The sequence below is a fragment of the Amblyomma mixtum genome, chromosome 10, assembly GCF_055824585.1.
Source record: "Amblyomma mixtum isolate Tamu chromosome 10, ASM5582458v1, whole genome shotgun sequence".
Classification (NCBI taxonomy): Eukaryota; Metazoa; Arthropoda; class Arachnida; order Ixodida; family Ixodidae; genus Amblyomma; species Amblyomma mixtum.
The window spans coordinates 52,958,638-52,976,009 of NC_143021.1; the positions used below are offsets into that span (position 1 = coordinate 52,958,638).

At 45.9% G+C, this 17,372-nt stretch overlaps 1 protein-coding gene across 3 annotated transcripts in view; it reads left to right on the plus strand.

Moving 5' to 3' along the window:
- Nucleotides 1–6,427: 6,427 nt before the first annotated feature.
- Nucleotides 6,428–17,372, plus strand: part of LOC149325805 (uncharacterized) — an 82,509-nt gene continuing 71,564 nt past the window's right edge. For all 3 annotated transcript variants that reach the window (XR_016286087.1, XM_089562751.1, XM_089562750.1), the window contains exon 1: nucleotides 6,428–6,913. Coding sequence is in view for 2 of the 3 variants with exons in the window: in XM_089562751.1 (XP_089418877.1) it covers nucleotides 6,507–6,893 (387 nt within the window). In the remaining variant the exon portion in view is untranslated. The remainder of the gene's footprint in view (nucleotides 6,914–17,372) is intronic.

Consider the following 17,372-nt stretch of genomic DNA (forward strand, 5'->3'; position numbering starts at 1 on the left):
ACCCTGAGAGATCGCGTTCACTAAAAAAATGTCATCCGACTGCTTGCTAGGCATAATGTTTATAATTCGCGGGCGGCAAAATATAATGATTAAAATGATGGGGGATTGAAAAGTAGTCTATTACGCTCGTATGCAGCCCTTTTTATTAGGCTCTCGGAACTTCCGAATTTATCTTTGCGCATCTACACGAGATTACTGTCCAAAAGACGGGATTGGCGAGCACTACTCTTAATCACTTCCTTGTGGGTTAAAAAGAACCAACTTTCAGCAAGCCAAACTGTGGTTTCAGAACCTTTGTCGGACAGTTCCTTATCGGCCTAGCAGCAGTCTACTTGCTCAGAGTGAGCAGTATACCTCAAGCGCTACTGTGAAACGGGCCGGGCCTGGGCCGGGCCTCACTACGGGATTCACGGGTCGGGCCGGGCTGTGTAAAGCGATAATTTAGCGGGCCTGAGCCGGGCCCGGGCTTGCAGCCGCGGGCCTGGGCCGGGCTCGAGCTTCAGGTCTCGGGCCCGGGCCGGGCTTGGGCCTCAAATTGAGGCCCGTGCAGTGCTCTAGTTCGGACAATGGTTCCCCGCTGCTGATAAGCTGCACACGGCAGGCTAGCGTGCTCTATAAGAACGTGATGCTGTGGAAAATAAAGCGCTTTTTGTGTTGGACCATGGTCGCGGCTCTTTGTTGTTATTACACTATCGGTCATAGTTAAAATGTTAGCTATTAGAATTGAATTAGTCACTTTACTAACACGCTGAAATTTGCTCTGACGAGGTTTTTGCCCCGAAAACATTACTTTTAAATATTAGTGATCAGTTTCCCTGAAACACCTGGTATAGCATTCACAGAATACGAGAAAGCGTTTGACTGAGTCGAAACATCAGCAGTCATGAAGAAATTACAGAATCGGAGTGTAGATAAGCATTAAGTAAAAAATAAAGCGTATAAATGATGAGCTATGAGGTAATGAGCTATTGAGCTGGAGCAGCATCAAGAACGTACTTCTAAACATCACCTGTTTCAAAAAATAATGGCTGCATAGCTACCATCCACCTTCATACAGACTGCAATAAAATTCCAATGCGGAAGTGTCACGTAGGGAGACATAACCTCGCCAATGCTATTCACCACATGTTTACGGGAGGTATTCAGATCCCTGGATATGGAGCACTCGGAGACTGTAGTGACTACCCCGGCAATCTGTGATTAGTTGATGACTTAGCCTTGCAAGTCACTAGGGTATGAGCTCCAAATTGTGATCGATTACTAAGACAGGCAGAGCAGAACGATGGATCTAAAATGAATATGCAGAAATCTAAACGAATGCTCAACAGTCTCGGAAGAGAACAGCATGTAATGCTTGGTAGAAATGCTCTGGAATTACGGGAATATGTCTACTTAGTGCAGGGTGTGACAGAAGCTCCGGATCACGAAAGTGAAATAACACGAAGAAAACGGCTGGGATGAAACGCATTTGGCGGTCGTCCCCAATTGCGAATAGCAGTTTACCACTATCCCTCAAGGAAAAAGTATATAACCGCTGCACCGTACCGCTGCTAAGCTCTGGATCAAAAACGCGAGGCTAACAAAAAGGGTTCAACTTCAATTGAAGACAGCAGAGCGAGATATGTAAATGATGAGCTATGAGGTAATGAGCTATGGAGCTGGAGCACCATCAAGAACGTACTTCTAAACATCGTCTGTTTCATCGTCTCACAAATATACCTGGTCACCGTGCTTAGTCCTGGTCAACATCTGTGCTTGCAACAGCGAAAACCATGACAGCGCCAAAAATACGTCATCAACTATTGCCGCTAGCCACCAGGGGCTAGGCGGTGCAAAGAAAACGCAGCGACAAGGCCTTCCACACTTGGCAAACGCAGCAACATCAAGAACGTCCTTCTGAACATCGTCTGTTTCATCGTCTTTTAGGTTGTAAGTTTGATATTGACTTATACTCGCGTTCCCCTCAGTGCTGTATTTCTAAGAAGTTTGGATCCGAAGTTGAAAATGTTTTTCCCGCGGCTGATTCAAACTTTCGACTCACATATGACGACACAGGACTAAGTGACGTGAACATGACGTGAAACATGAGGTGCACATAACGTAACGCAGACTCCGTGATTTCTGGCCCGCTAGCAGTGCGGCCTAGCAGCAGCCGAAATGAAAGCTACCGCCGGCCGCACGTTGAAGGCATCTATCGGCTATTGCGGCCGTCCTTACCGTCGCTTCGTTTACGTTTGCACCGGCGTTTTGCCAGCGTTACGATGGAGCCCGTTCTCGAAGTCGTCAACGAAGTTCTCGCAAATAGACACGTTTAGCATACCGTGCACCTTGTTACCGGTAGCGGAGTACCGGGAGCCCGCCTACCGCCGGTGAGCAGGCGCTGATTAGTCCCGATGCTGCAGGCGCGCGCGCAGCTGCCGGGTACGTGGCACCATCGAGCGACGTCACGGAGATTAGCGCATGCATTGGCTGCGCGCGGGCTCCCGGAACTCAGGTACCGGTGACGGGAACACGGTACACGGTATGCTAAAGGTGTCGAATAACTTCGGCCTGCACTTCAGCGACCTCAGCCCCACAGAGCGTCAAGTAGTTGGAAGTTGACTGGCACAAATGGCAACGTTTCGCCGGGCGACCGTACGAAGACTCAAGGTGCTCTTTACACAGCGAACTGCCTAGTACGATCACCGAAAATCGTGCCATCATAGTTTTTCATCGACAGTGGCGAGCATGTGGCCAACCTTAACAGGCTCTTTCAAAAGTTAACTAGCATTTGGAGCGGCACTTGGAGTTCCTCTGCTGTTCCGCGGTTGTAAATAGAGGCGCGTCGAAACCACACGGGCATGCAGAGCGCATAGACGCCAGGACAGCAGACGGGAAGCGCTATGATATACCGATGCTCATCTGGCTGCCTGTGACGCCGCTAAGTATTGATTTTCTTCGCTTCAGGTTGTCTTTTGTCGGCCTTCCTTGTGTGATAAAAGCGCACTATTGGTTTCAAAACAAAATTTACTTTAGTATTCAACCGTGCAACCTTCGTTTGTCAGCCTCAGTGATTCGTGGTTCTCGTGTCACAGTGTTGCTAGAACCTCAGATTCTAGCAACACTGTATTGCACTTGCGAGTTTGGCCTGTGGAGATGATATCTGCATTTTGGTTGTTGCTCTTTTCTACGTTACAAGAGCTTTGTTGTCAGTATGAGTGGCGTTTTTGTAATCAGGAGCGGGTAATTTATCGATACAAGCCAGCTTCAATTTCTCCTCAGCGTCCCTTTAAGAGATCGGAAGCGGGCGGAGTGGGTTAGAGAATAAACGCTGGTTAATGACATTATAGACGAAATCAAGAAGTAGTAGTGGGCTTGGGCATGTAATATGAAGACAAGATAACCGCTGGTCCTTGAAGGTAACGAAGTGGATTCCAAGGGAAGGCAAGCGCAGCAGGGGGCGGCAGAAAGTTAGGTGGGCGGATGAGATTGAGAAGTTTGCAGGAATACGGTGGCCGCAACTTGCAAAGGACAGGGTTAATTGGAGAGACATGGGAGAGGCCTTTGCCCTGCAGTGGGCATAGGCTAATGATGATGATAATAGTTTGCCTCAGATGCAACACAGTTTGCCACTAGAAATCCTGGACACAGCCTCGCAGGTGCGACATTAGTTTTCCATTTTGTAATGCAGGTTGTTCTAATTTGCTGCTTCATTTTTCGTCTACGGGCGCCGAAACGTCAATTCCTATTATTTTCTTTGCATCTTTGGCGAGTGTGTGCTTTCTTTGACAAATCAGTGTGAATTTTCGTCGCCAGAACGGGATTCCGTCGAACCATAGACTTTTTTTCATCCAGTGTAAGGGTGCTAATCAGAGACAGCTCCAAGCGTGCATTCGTCTCTTGCTGAACAGCTCCCACCATGTCTCCAGGATGATGAGGGCAGATTGCGTGCATACAATTGGAATAAAAGAACTGCGATTTATTATGCGCCGGTTCAATAGGAACACTGGAAAGCATAAGACCTGCGCCTATACCAGAGTAACTATAGCGAAGTCTTTGTAGTGGTTCGTGAAGGGGCACATATGTCGTCATTAGAAGTAACAGCTGTTCAATAAGACTCGTGTGCTAATGGAAAATGTTGTTCAACGCCATCACGCGGCAATACTGTCGCTGTCCCGCAAACACTGCTTGCCTCGCTTCAGCGTCAAAGACGAAAGAACGGCTGCATTCAGATACAGGACACGTACACTGATAGATTAAGGGTAAACGCAGTAAACAGCGCATGAGTGATCAGCGCTTGCCAGAGCAGATGAGCGGCTCCAATTCGAAGCGCTATGTTAGCGTTCATTCTATAAAATGCCCTCATAAAGGCCATGTGGAAGTAGGCCCTGAACCAGTGATCATGTTTCTAGCTTTCCCCAATATCACATTCTGAAGAGAAATGATCCCGGATGTGGTGAGAAGCGAGGTAGTCATCCCATGCTCACTCTTTAAAGACTGCGAAATGTGCAGAACGGAATTCTCGCACTTACCAGTGTGGAAGGGCATCGCGGTTGATGCGGTCTAACGCTGACTAGGTTCGTCTTCTTCTGCGCGACCAAGGCATTCTCGCGGGTGATTAATCTTTATCCTCTTTTCCCCCTCTTCAAAAGCGCCAAAGTGAGCCATTCGGTTGGTCACGCTCCGGCTAAATTGCTGTACTATACGGAAAAAACGGCGCGCAGACGTTAGGGCAGCAGCGCTTTCTTGCTGCGCCAAAAAATTACGAGGAACTTTAGCGGCTGAAGTGGTGAAAGGCGAAAGCCTGAGTGCTGCATTCTGCTACGCGATTGTTCACTGCACGTTTTGTTGCTGCATTAATTAACTGCCAATTAATGACGCTTAAGCTTCGCCTTTAGGACCGGAACGCTACCACCCGTTCGGCGCGATGCCTTGCCCTTTGAACTCAACGCTTTTTTGAGGAAAGGAAATGGGGCTGTAATTCTGTGTCATCTAGGTGGACACCTGAGCTGCACCGTACAGGAAGAGGGGAAGTGTGAGTGAAAGAAGAAAGAGGGCCGTAATGAAGGAAGTGAAAATTGTATTTGAGGAAAGGAAATTACGCAAACAGTCTCACATATCTCAGTAGACACTAGTCGAAAATTTTATTTGAGGAAAGGAAGTTGCGCAGTTACGGCCTCACATATTTCGGTGGATACCCGTCAAAATTCGCGCTCGGTGACGTCACGACAATTTGGACCAATTTGAAACGCGGACAAATACGCCTTGCTCGTCGGTAAATTGGTTGTTGAGGAAAGGAAATGTCTCTCATATCTCGGTGGACACCTAAACCTCGCCGTAACGGGAAGGGAGGAAGATGGCAGTGAACGAAGACACCGTATTCACTAAACGCACCTTTGTTCATTCTAAATCATCGAGCTGGCATGGCGGAGTGGTAGCGTGCTCGACTCGCACTCCGGAGACCGGGGCTCGATTCCCAAGCTCGGTCAATTTCCTACTCGGTTTTATTTATTTATCTGGTGTGACTAGAAAGTTTAATTAGACTAATTGATTAAGTAAGCAAATAACTAAATTCAAACTTACTTAGAGCATCACTATACGATCCATTTAATTGGTTGCATGGTTAGTGGCCAAAGTACAATTGGCCCTGTTTGAAATTCGCACACTGTGACGTCACGGCCGTTTCGATCAATTGAAAAGCGTGACATTTCTCTCGACAGCTCCTGCTTACAACGATGAGGCATTAAAGGTTTCCGCCTTAAAACATTTCTCGGGCACATTTCGGATTAGTAAAATTTATAATTCACTACGTCCTCTCAATCCAAACACCAACTTGTCCAGCTTTCTGCCTTATAGGCTTCAGTACGTTGTACAATCCCCATTAATGCGTGCGAACACCTGCCCGTTCATTAAAAGTGATGAGTGCCAGAAATCACTTGGGAACGATCGGCATTACCACGTGCTTACACAAACGCCGTCCTTCACTGCAGGGTGCGTGTGCTGACCCACCACAAAAATTCAGGGGGAGCTTTGCCGACTTAAAGTGCGGTGAGGCGAATGCGTCAAGCGCGGTGTTGCTGCTTGTGCCACTGATGTGTGGTTAAGATGTTATGCTTCGCCTCTAAGAGCGGAACGCTATAGCGTCTTACAACGCTGCCAGGGAGTCCACAAAACGCCATCGCCCGTTCGGCTCTACGCCTTGCTCGTCGGTAAGTTAGTTTTTGAGGAAAGGAAACGTATCCCTCGCCTAGCTCGGTGGACACCTGAACCTCGCCGTAAGGGAAGGGAGGAAGATGGGAATGAACTAAACGTGCCTTTGTTCATTCGAAATCATCGAGCTTGCATGGCGACACTCGGAAGCTGACTGCGTTCGCACCTACGCGTCGGCTGCCGGGAGCGTAGCGGCGAGCGACTCCGCAGAACTCATGGTCGTCGTAGAAGCGGAGGAAGCAGCGAGCGGTGCTGACGACGCGGGCAAAACGGAGGGGGTGGTGATTGAGCCAGCTGTTGCGAGGAGCAACGCTGACATGACGGTCGCACAGGAGAGCGGGTCGCCAACTAGTGACCCATCTTTGACGCGTCTGGAGGCGGCAAAAGATGGAGCCAGCCCGCCAGTGCCCGTATTCGTCGAATCAAAGGCGGCCAGCGAGGACCAGGACGAGAAGGCCGACGCCCGCATGACTAACGGCGTCACAACCCCGGCGAAGCGTCCGCACTCCGAGACCAAGCCCGACGGGGACAAGTCAGCAGAGCCCAGCGTCGAGGAAGCACCGGCAAAAGCGTCTCAAGCACGATGGTCCAGTCTGCGACCGCGCCCAAAGGTTCCGTCCGACAAGCATGGTGGCGACAAGGCGCCTCCTGACCACGGGCAAGCGCTCGCGCCGGATGGCACCGGCGGCGACGGCAACAACTAGCGATATGCCAGACGTGGGAGGTAAGCACCGTGCTTTCGGTCTCTTCTTCCTATGTAAAAATGGCTTCTGCATCTCCGTTCAAAGTCGCCACCCTAAACGTCAGAGGTCTGACAGGTAAAAGAAAACGAAACCAGCTGTACCGAAGTAAAACTCTAGCCTGGGCGAGTTGGTTCATGTCGAAAGAAAAAACTGGTAATGGCGCAAGAAACGAGGACGTAGAAGGCACACACAAGCGTCAGTCCTGTCTTGTGTGTGCCTTCTGTGTCCTCGTTTCTTGCGCCATTACCAGTTTTTTTTTATTTCAACCTGTAGCGACTTATAAAGGAACAAGATATTGATGTACTGGCTGCTCAGGAGACAAGTTAACGGCGAAGAAAAGCCCGGGAGCATGCTGCGATGCTTCACGTCTCGGTATTTTGCGACCGTTAGCGATGCTGCGGGCACATTGGCTGGTTGTGTTCTTTTTGTGAAGAGTTGCCGGGGCTAGAGGTGCACGGTCATCATTCGTGCATGTCGGGTCGATATGTGTCACTCGAATTTTCGCTGAGCATCACTAACTGGCGTATAGTTAGCTTGTACGCACCTAATGCGGTTGATGACCGAGCCGCGTTTTTCGAAAATGTCGAAAAACGGCTTCTCACGGACAGACAGCTCATTGTTATGGGCGATTACAACTGTGTCCTTAGCGCGCGCGATAAGACAAGCGCACACGGTTTTCGAGATAAAAGCACTGAAGTGTTGTTGCGAATGATCGAGAACTGCAACCTAGAGGATGTGGCAGAGTGTCTCGAAGGAGCGCGTACTGTAAAGTAAACATAATTTAGGGCTCAAGTCATGCACGGCTATATTACCTTTATGCGTCTGTGGCTACCGTACCTAAATGCAATAGTTATGGAGTAGTGCCGGTATCATTTCCTGACCATGTTTGGTTCAGTGCACCTTAGGCATCGTTAAGAAGGCAAATAATTTTTCGTGGGAAATGTGGAAGTTAAATGACACGCTACTTCAGGACAAATTTCATAACCGACCTGTAAAAAAAGAAATATCAAAAATAGAACCAAGTAGAAACATGAGGATATGGCAGCCGTGGGTAGCAGTTTCTTTAGTGCCATGCCACTAAAGGAACTTTAAGATTAAAAGCAATAGAAAGAGCTACCTGTGTACATCATGAGGCGAAACAACAGGAAGCGGAGCTAAAGGCACTGCTTCAGAAGACGATAAAACAGGAATGCCAAGCGCCTGGTAAATGGATAGAAGACGTAAGAAAAACCAAACAAAGGCTGGAGCTGATCGAAGTAAAACGTTATCGGGGAGCCCTGGTGAGGGCAAGGGCAGAAGACACAGCTGCTGGGGAAGCGCCAGCGAAATGAGCGCTTGGTTTAGAAAAGGCCCGTGCCGAAAGAAACCGCATTGACGAAATAGAATGGAGAGGTGTTTTAACAACGGACATCGATCACATCAAAGCAGCCTTTTTCGAGCATTATCGCGCGCTCTTCGCATCGCATCCGGTAGATGCTATCACATTTAAGGAGGTGTTTCTAGCCGAGATACCGCCTCTTGACGACGAAACAAAAGCAGATTAGAGCAGGACATAATGCAAGGGGAAGTGGAACAAACAATAGACAGTTAAACCCTGTAAGTCGTCTTGACCGGACTGGTTCAATGTGGCTTTCTATAAAGAATTCAAACATGTTATTTCCCCGGCCTTAAAGGTAATCTTTAATGAAGCCTTTATAGTAAGAGCACTGCCTCCGTCCTATCGGTCGTCCCATACTCTTCTGGTTCCCAAAACGAAAGACATAGATAAATTTCGACTGGCTGCAGCATACCGACCAATAGCACTCACTAACGGCGAGCACAAAATTTTCATGAAGCTTTTGGCGCGAAGGTTGCAGGCTGTCATTCATTACTTAGTTGGACTCCATCAGACCTGTGGGAATAGAGGGCGGTACATTTTTACCAATATTCACGTAGCGCGCTGTGTCTTAGAATGCTGTGATGACACTAATGGTCAGGGGGCTATGTTCGAAATCGATCTAGAAAAGGCATTTGACTGCGTCACCCATCAAATTTTGTTTGCTCTATTAGGCCGCGTTAATGTAGGCTCTGTTATCCCTGAGGGTGTGTCCCTGGCATAGCGGAACTGCACGACGAGATTAATTGTTAACAAAAGTTTGGGGGTCGCCATTCGCGTGCAGCGTTTGGTGCGCCAGGGCTGTCCCCTCAGCCCCCTTTTATTTTGTATTTAAGTCCAGAGCATTTGTTTGAAAATACTGAAAAACAGGAGTATCAATGTATTATGTTTACAAGCAGCCGAAGTAAAGCTCTGGGCGTACGCAGATGACATTGCTGTGTTTGCGGTTCACGAGGGAGGCATAAGCGAGGCTGTTAAATGTGTACGCGAATTTAGCCAAGCTACAGGCAGCGGGGTTAATTGGTCGAAGTGCCTCGGGCTTTTGCATGAAAGGTGGCCATCTACGCCACAACGGTTCGCCAGTGTGCCTTGGACGACGACGCTAAATAAGCACTTGGGCTTTCAGCTCGATGCTTAGCGAGACAGTGAACAGTATTGGAAAGGACAGGTCGAAGAGATACGGGAGAGAGCGGATAAGTGGAAAGGAACAACCTTGTCGATTTTCGCCAGAGCCACTGTTTGCAACTTGCTCTTTATAAGCAGGTGTAGCACCTTCAAGGTTAAGCGTTCAAAAGCTACACAGGATTTTCGCCGTCTTCATCTGGTCTTCTGAATGGGAGCGCTGCCGCCGGACCAACCTATTCAGAAGGGTACAAGACGGAGGGCTGGGACTGGGCCATATGTTTTTGCGGCAGCTCGTCAATCGTTTTTTGTTTTTTGGGACACGAGAGACCCGTTTTTGCGCACCGTATGCCAAGTTAGGCTGCAGCGCCTGCTGCCGGAGTACGTATATCTACTAGTGAGGTTTACTTTAGGATCAGCGGCTTTTACCGAAAATCGTACCGAGTGTAAGGTTCCTATCCTCGCCGGTTTCAAATGATTTTCTGTCGCCTGTGAAACGGAAAAAACGGTACCGTGCTTTGTGCAATATAGTCTTCCCAGTACTTTTGTACAGGACCTTGTACAGTGGAGGCCCAGGCAGAGATATGTTTTAAAGAGAGTTAAAAAAAATACAGGTGCCGCCAAGAACAAAAACCTTATTTTTAAGCTGCACACCGGAACCTTACCGGTTAAGTAACTTTTAGAGGGAAAGGAATTATTTTTACCCAAGGAATCTGACTGTTTAAGAAATAATTACCACTAGAACCGTATGGCAGCCGGCACTTACTGTAGAAAATGAGGATGGGGTACCGTTTGACTTAATAATGCTGATAGGCCTCCACTGTACATGGCGCTCCAGGATGGCAGGCTACCATTGTGACAAAAACAAAGACGCAAGACCTGCCCGAACTTATTTTCGAGAAAGCATGGACTGGTTTCTGGACATCCAGAAAGCCGCTGCAGAGCCTCCGGAGTGGCTCTCGAGACTAGAGCCCCTGTGCAATTTGCGTGAATTTTAATCTGACGAAGCCAGATCCATGCTTGCGGACCCCGACAGTGCCGTGTGCATGTACATAGCGTTTAGTGTGTTTTGTTGGTGCTTTGTTTTGTTCAATGCTATGTGTCAAAGCCAGGCAATAAAGAAAAAAAAAGGAAAGAAACACGGCAAGACACACGCGGGCGCTGACTAGGAAGTGAATTTTTATTCCGAAGTACATAGAATATTCACCGAAGGGATAAAAGGGTGCTACGTCAACAATAGGGTCGTTTAGTCTCCAGAATTCAGATAATGGGGACGTCTATCAGTAAAACATGTATTTGTGATACGAGTGGCGGTGAAAGGAGGTAAGGAGGGGGGTGGGGGAGTTGAGCGGCGTCGCACGAACAACAGGCAAACACTAATGGAAGGTGAAGTAACAGGTGCCAGGCAGAGGTTAAAATCTATAAAAAAGAGAGAGCTCCGACGAGCAGAGGGCCTCCGAACAACAAAAAGATATAAAACCCTAATGTAAGATGAAGTTAAAGGGGCCCAAGGAAGGATAAAATATTTATTTTATTTATTTATATTTATTTAAGTTACTGTAAGCCTTTAAGATAGTCTTGTAGCGATGTGGAAAAGTACAATCTTTCCTCCTTCTCCAGTTCAGTTCGGGCCTGTTTACAAAGGTTAGCAATATGGATCGTGTTTTTAGGTATCTTCTGCCGAGCTCGATGCAGCTTTCGTTTCAAATGAATTATACTACGCGTTGTCCATGCAGGGATTCGGTTTATCTACTCGTCTGCTCTGCGACTACAATGAAAAGTTGGCTGTTTTCAAAAATTGCGGTAAGCTGAAGGTATCAGATAAAAGCATTTCGGATGACTACTCTGCAGAAAACCTTTTGAATAGAAAGTTACTCTGGCAGTCGGCAAAGGACGAAAAGAGCGCAGGTGCAAATGTTCAGGTTATCCGCGAGAAACTGATAACAAATGGTGCGCCCTGTACTTGGCATCTGCAATCTAACAGTCATGTGAAGGCGCGCAGCCCTCCGGAAGCCGCAGCCGATAAACCCGAATGACAAACGTCCAAGAATGAACTCAGATTACTAAACGTTAATGCCCGTAGGATAGTTAACAAGCTTGAGGTTCTCGAATGCTTGATAATTTTACACGAGCCCCGCCTAATTGATATTACCGAAACACGGTTGAACGATGACATACTGAACGATGAAGTGTTCCCGTCTTTTTATGACGTACGCAAAAAAGACCGAAAATGGAGAGGTGGTGGCGTCGCCTTGTTAATTAAGAAAATGTCAACCTACGAGCCATTTGCACCTATGGATGACCATGAAAGTGAATGGTGCAAAAGATACCATATTAACATATAACTAGTGAAGGCGGGCTAGTTGGTGGTTGACAATGGAGCGCATATTGCAACCGCGCAAAACGACGCAGAACGAAGAGAGGAAAGCACGGGACAAGACGCGGAACTTCAACTAAAGTTCACTACAGGAAAACCACATTTATACAGGAACCGTAATCACACCTGATAAATAGCCGAAACCATCAAATAACACAGGCACGTGGGCGCGCGTGGCACAAGTTAGCATCTAGATAGTTTAACTCTTTCTTAGATAAAGATACTGAAGTGGAGCTGATGCAACGGTCATTTTCTTTCTTTATGCAGTAGGCTTCGAAGATTTCCCTGCTAAGCTGGGTCGTGAATTTTTTTAAGACAATTGTGTCGCGGTACCTGGGCGTGCAATTACTACAATGGCGACAATGTTTTGCCAGTTTGCCGGCCCCCGCCAGTGATTCAACAGTGGCGCGATGCTACTGAAGTCTGACATTCAGGCAACGTCCAGTTTGCCCTATGTAGCAATTCCCACATGTGAGGGGTATTTTGTACACCACCCCCGTTTTGCAGGGAACGAACCTGTCTACGTGCTAAGTGCGGCACTCGCTCTTTTTCCCCTTCCTTGCACCATATTGCACATGCCCGAAAGCTTTTTGGGCGCCGTGAAGACTACCGGGACATCACATTTCATGGCCATTTTTTTGAGGCGATGGGAGATCTGGTGGAAGTATGGCATTGCCACGGGTCTCCAGCGATGCGGTTCTTCACTTGGGCTGTGCTTCGGCGGGCAACGAGCTTCCTTGGCAAGGGCTTCTATCACCGACGTGACCATTTCTCGAGGAAAACCAGCACTACTCAGACGTTGTAACTGAAATCGCACGCTATCCTGCATTTAATGTGGGCAAGACTTATCAAGAGCAGCGCGCAGGCAGTTTTTTGCTATTCCCCTTTTAATGAGGTTTGAATGAGCTGACTGGTGGTTTAAAATACCTTTTTTTTTGAGCGAGGCTGGTACCTCCAACACACCTGGGTTCCACTAGCACTCGTGACAATACATATGTCCAAGAACTGCAAGCATCCCTGCGATGTCAACTCATAGGTGAATTTCAACCCAAAGGCACACTCACTGAAGATTTTAAGGATTCCGTTCACTACTGTAATGGCCCCTTCTGGAGATACCCCTTTTAAGAAAATGGCATAATCGTCAACATATCTGAAAATCTTAGCCGAGTGGGCTGTGTCGAGGCTTGCAGCGATTCGCTTGTCACAACATGATAAAAAGATGTTACTTAACAATGGGGCAATACATGAACCGATGCACACACCATGCTTCTGAATGAAATTCTTCCCCTCAAAATTAACTATAGTCGCAGAAAGATAAAAACGGAGCATTTCTACAAAGTCATCCACACTCATGCCACATGCGTTCTGAAAGGCCACTGAGCCGTAGTCATCTATGGTATCCTTCAGAGCACAAATGCAGTTTGTCTTGTGGTATGGAATAAAAAAGGTCAACAACGTCAATTGAAAAAGGAAACAACGATTCACCTGTGTTAACATGGTCACTAAGAAGTACGATAAGATCTTAAGAATTCTTAATCAAGAACGGGTCCTCAAAGCTGAGCATGCGTAGGTGTTTCTGAAGAAACTTCGAGATTGCGCCCTGCCACGTATCACGTTCGGATACAATGGCTCGAAAAGGAACGTCTTGTTTGTGGGTCTCTGCGGAAAATAAAATGCTAACTGCTTCACTGGACGCATCTTTCATGGTCGATCAGAGCCTCTCGAGATTATATCTTTCACACAAACCAATCGCTAGTTTCTTCAACTTTGAGGCGCTAAACTTTGAGAGGGAGAAGTTTTTTGCAACAGCTTCTCTCGCTTTTTCGGCTATTTATCAGGTGTGATTACGGTTCCTGTATAAATGTGGTTTTCCTGTAGTAAACATTAGTTGAAGTTCCGCGTCTTGCCCTGTGCTTTCCTTCTTCGTCCAGCGTCGTTTTGCGCGGTTGCAATATGCACTCCATTACCATATTAATAATTGGCGTAATGTACAGGCCCCCAGTAGATCTGTTGAATTATTTAAAAAGATGGATGATTACATTCTGAATGTTGCCAATAACCTTAGTAGGATTGTACCATTACGAGATTTTAACCTGTCAGGCATACGATGGGAATCTCGAATTCCGGGAAAAGTAGATAGATTGCTGCCTGGTTATATTTTGGAAGTAATGGCAAAGCATGGCCTCATCCAAGTGGTCAAACAAGCACCTCGCAGACTGGGCTAAAGTAGTGCTATTCTAGATTTAATTTTTCTACCAGGGAGTTGTTTTCATTACGAAGTAAGGGTAGAGGACGGAATTTCAGATCATAGAGTTGTTTTGGCAAATCTTGGGCTTGTTAGTTAAGATAAAACGCGCTAAGACAGTAACTGTTTGTAATTTTAACCAGGCAGATGACACCTCAGTATTAGGCACATTATAGCTTGCCCTTGACAGAACCCCCCATAGTAGCAACGTAGACACTTTATGGATATATTTTAAAACTATTCCCGACTGCATTATCGATTTATACCCACTATGATCAGACCTGTAGATAAACCAAATCTCTGGACAACGCGTAATATAGATCATTTGAAACGAAAGCTGCGTCGAGCTAGGCAAAAGATCCCTAAAAACACGATCGATATTGCTAACCTTAGTAAACAGGTTCGAGCTGAACGGGAGAAGGAGAGAAGATTGTACATTCCACATCGTTACAAGACTATCTTAAAGGCTTACAGTAACCTAAATAAAAATAAATAAACAAAATAAATATTTTAACTTTCTTTGGGCCCCTTTAACTTCATCTTAGGTTAGGTTTGTATATCGTTTTGTTGTTTGGAGGCCCTCTACGCGTCGCAGCTCACTTTTTTTTATAGATTTTAACCTCCGCTGGGCACCTGTCACTTAGCCTTCTATTAGTGTTCATCTGTTGTTCAAGCAACGGCGCTGTGCTCCCCCCCCCCCCCCTTTCTCTTCTGGTGGAATAAACTTCTGGTGGATCTAAATAAACACGGGAATAGCCGTGTGCACTGGTCCTATAACGTAAGGTAGAAGAAAAGTTCCCATTCGACAGTGCGCATTATAAACTTGTCAAGCGGGCAGTCGTAACTGCTGGACTTCATGCGTCACTAACAAAGAGTTGCGAACACATGGCCGATTCTAGCTTCGACAACCAGGTTGAATGCCTTCTTTTAGCTGGCTACTCACCTTTCCTCATATCAAGCCTGTGCGGAGCCTCACCCCAGAAAGCGAAGCTAGGCGAAGGAGGGAAAGCGCCCAAGGAAAAGAAACGTTTGACGGTCATTCCATACGTCCACAAACTACCGCACATTGTCAAAAAGGCTGCAGCCAGGTATGAAGGTTTGAAGGTTTAGTAACATGAAATACAAATGAGTTGTAAGTTTCATAAATAAGTTAGTACATTAGGAGGTCCCAAAGTGAAAACTCTATGGGGGACCTCCCATCAGGAATACGTAAGAAAAGTGCACAAGTTTGGCAGTGGAGCTGGAACAAACGTAAACAATCAAGTTAAAACCCATTAGTGTAATTTTGCGGCAATGAATAAGTCATACAATAATGAGAGGGCATAACTTAACAAAAAATGCATAAAACAGCAAAGCATAAGAGCAAGAGAAAGAGCACAAAAAGACATGAGACAACAATGGGCATTGAATAAATGCATATATAGAACAGAAGCGGAGGGAAAAAAAGAGGTTCCAGATGAGTTACAATATGACCGTTTGCTCCCAGAGTGGGGAAGAGCAAATAAGGTTAAGGCAACCTTACGTATGACATGAGGCTGAATAGCTTGATAAGAGATGTTTTTTTAGTAAAGTGTAGAAAGCGGGCTGCGAACGTGCGGATTTGATTGCTAGTGGTAATGAATTCAAGGTTTTGATGGCGGAGAAAAAAAGCAGTTTGTTTTCCATAATTTGTGTTCACTTTTGGTAGAAGCATATTGTTTTGTTCACAGAATTTAGTCTTATTGCTATAAGCAAAGAAAGATGCGGAAAACAGAGAAGTTGATTATTATCATTGCGAGCGCGGTAAACTAGAAGACCTAACCTAAAATTAAGGAGGCATTTCAACGGCACACGTTCAGGTCAGAGTAAAGAGGTGAAGCAGAGGCTGTGTATGGGCAGAAAGATCAAATTCGAAGCGCTTGATTTTGAAGATGAGAAATACATGACAAATGGCATGAGTAGCTGTTTTCCTATGACGATTAGCAATATTTAAGGTGACTGTTAATGAAAGCATAGTACAGGGATAAGAGAACATGGCGTTGAAAGAAATGCCTAGTTTTTATTAACACCCTTATCCTAAACGAAATTTTTTTACTGATATATTTGGTGTGTAGATAATATTTTAGATGACAGTCAAGCGTGATGCCGAGAAATGTAAAAGATTCGGAGGCAGTGATAATATGATGTCCCGGATAAACGTGTGGGCTCGGGATGACATGCTTTTGATGAGAGCGGGATATCATGAAAGTGGTTTTTGTAGGATTAAGTTGTAGCATGTCATTTTCACACCATAAAACAAGATTCTATAAGTCCATGTTTAATTTGTTTATTAGGCACGTGAAATTGCTGTTCTGAGTAATGTTGTATCATCCGCGTAAAGTATACATCTTGTGTTATTTAAGGACAAAGGTAAGTCATTGATGAAAATGAGAAAAAGAGGGCCTAAAATGGAACCTTGTGGCACTCCTAAATTAATAGTCAAAGGGTAAGACAGTGTTCTTTGTAGCTGGACAACTTGTATACGGTTAGTGAGATAACTGCGTAAAAGAGCTAAAGCAGACCCACAGATGCCGAGAGATTATAATTTAGTGTACAGTATAGTGTGGATAATTGTGTCAAATGCTTTGGTGAAATATAGTTCAAAAGTGTCGTCTGGCGGGCGAGTTGGTCTGAATCGTTCATATTTTAAAACTGCGTGAGCAAAAACAAGGACCGAGCAAGAACACAGTAACACACACAAGCGCAGTGAAATTTTTGATGAAATCTTGGTGACGCTTTGGTGAAATCTTAGAAAACAGCACCGGAAAACAACCCATTATCAATACATTGTTTAATACTGTCTGTGAATTCGATTACAGCTGTTTCTGTGGAGTAATTAGACCGGAATCCAAATGGCTCATCTGGTAACAGCTGGAATTTAATGAAGAAGTTCATTATGAGATTAACAATTAAATTTTCTATTATTTTACTGAAGAAAGGCAGTATAGTTAATGGATGGCAGTTACTTAGGCATTCTTTGTCGTCTTTCTTGAATATCGGTGTCACGTTACTTTTTTAAGTTCAGTTGAAAAACACCGGCCCTAAATACTAAATTAATAATGTGACTAAGAACATTAGACAGCTCACGACCCACCAGCTTTACTTTAAACGAAGGAAAGAAGAAGTGAAGGAGCTAAACACCGCAGCGGACACGGGACAGAGAAAGAAGACGACACAGGGCGGTACTTCAACATATGAGTGCATGATTTTAAAACTGCGGATCTAAAACACGGGGAGGCAATAGCCCGCTTTACCACCTTGGAGTGGGAGGAATCAAAAGGCAGCAGTGCTTTCTTTGACCTA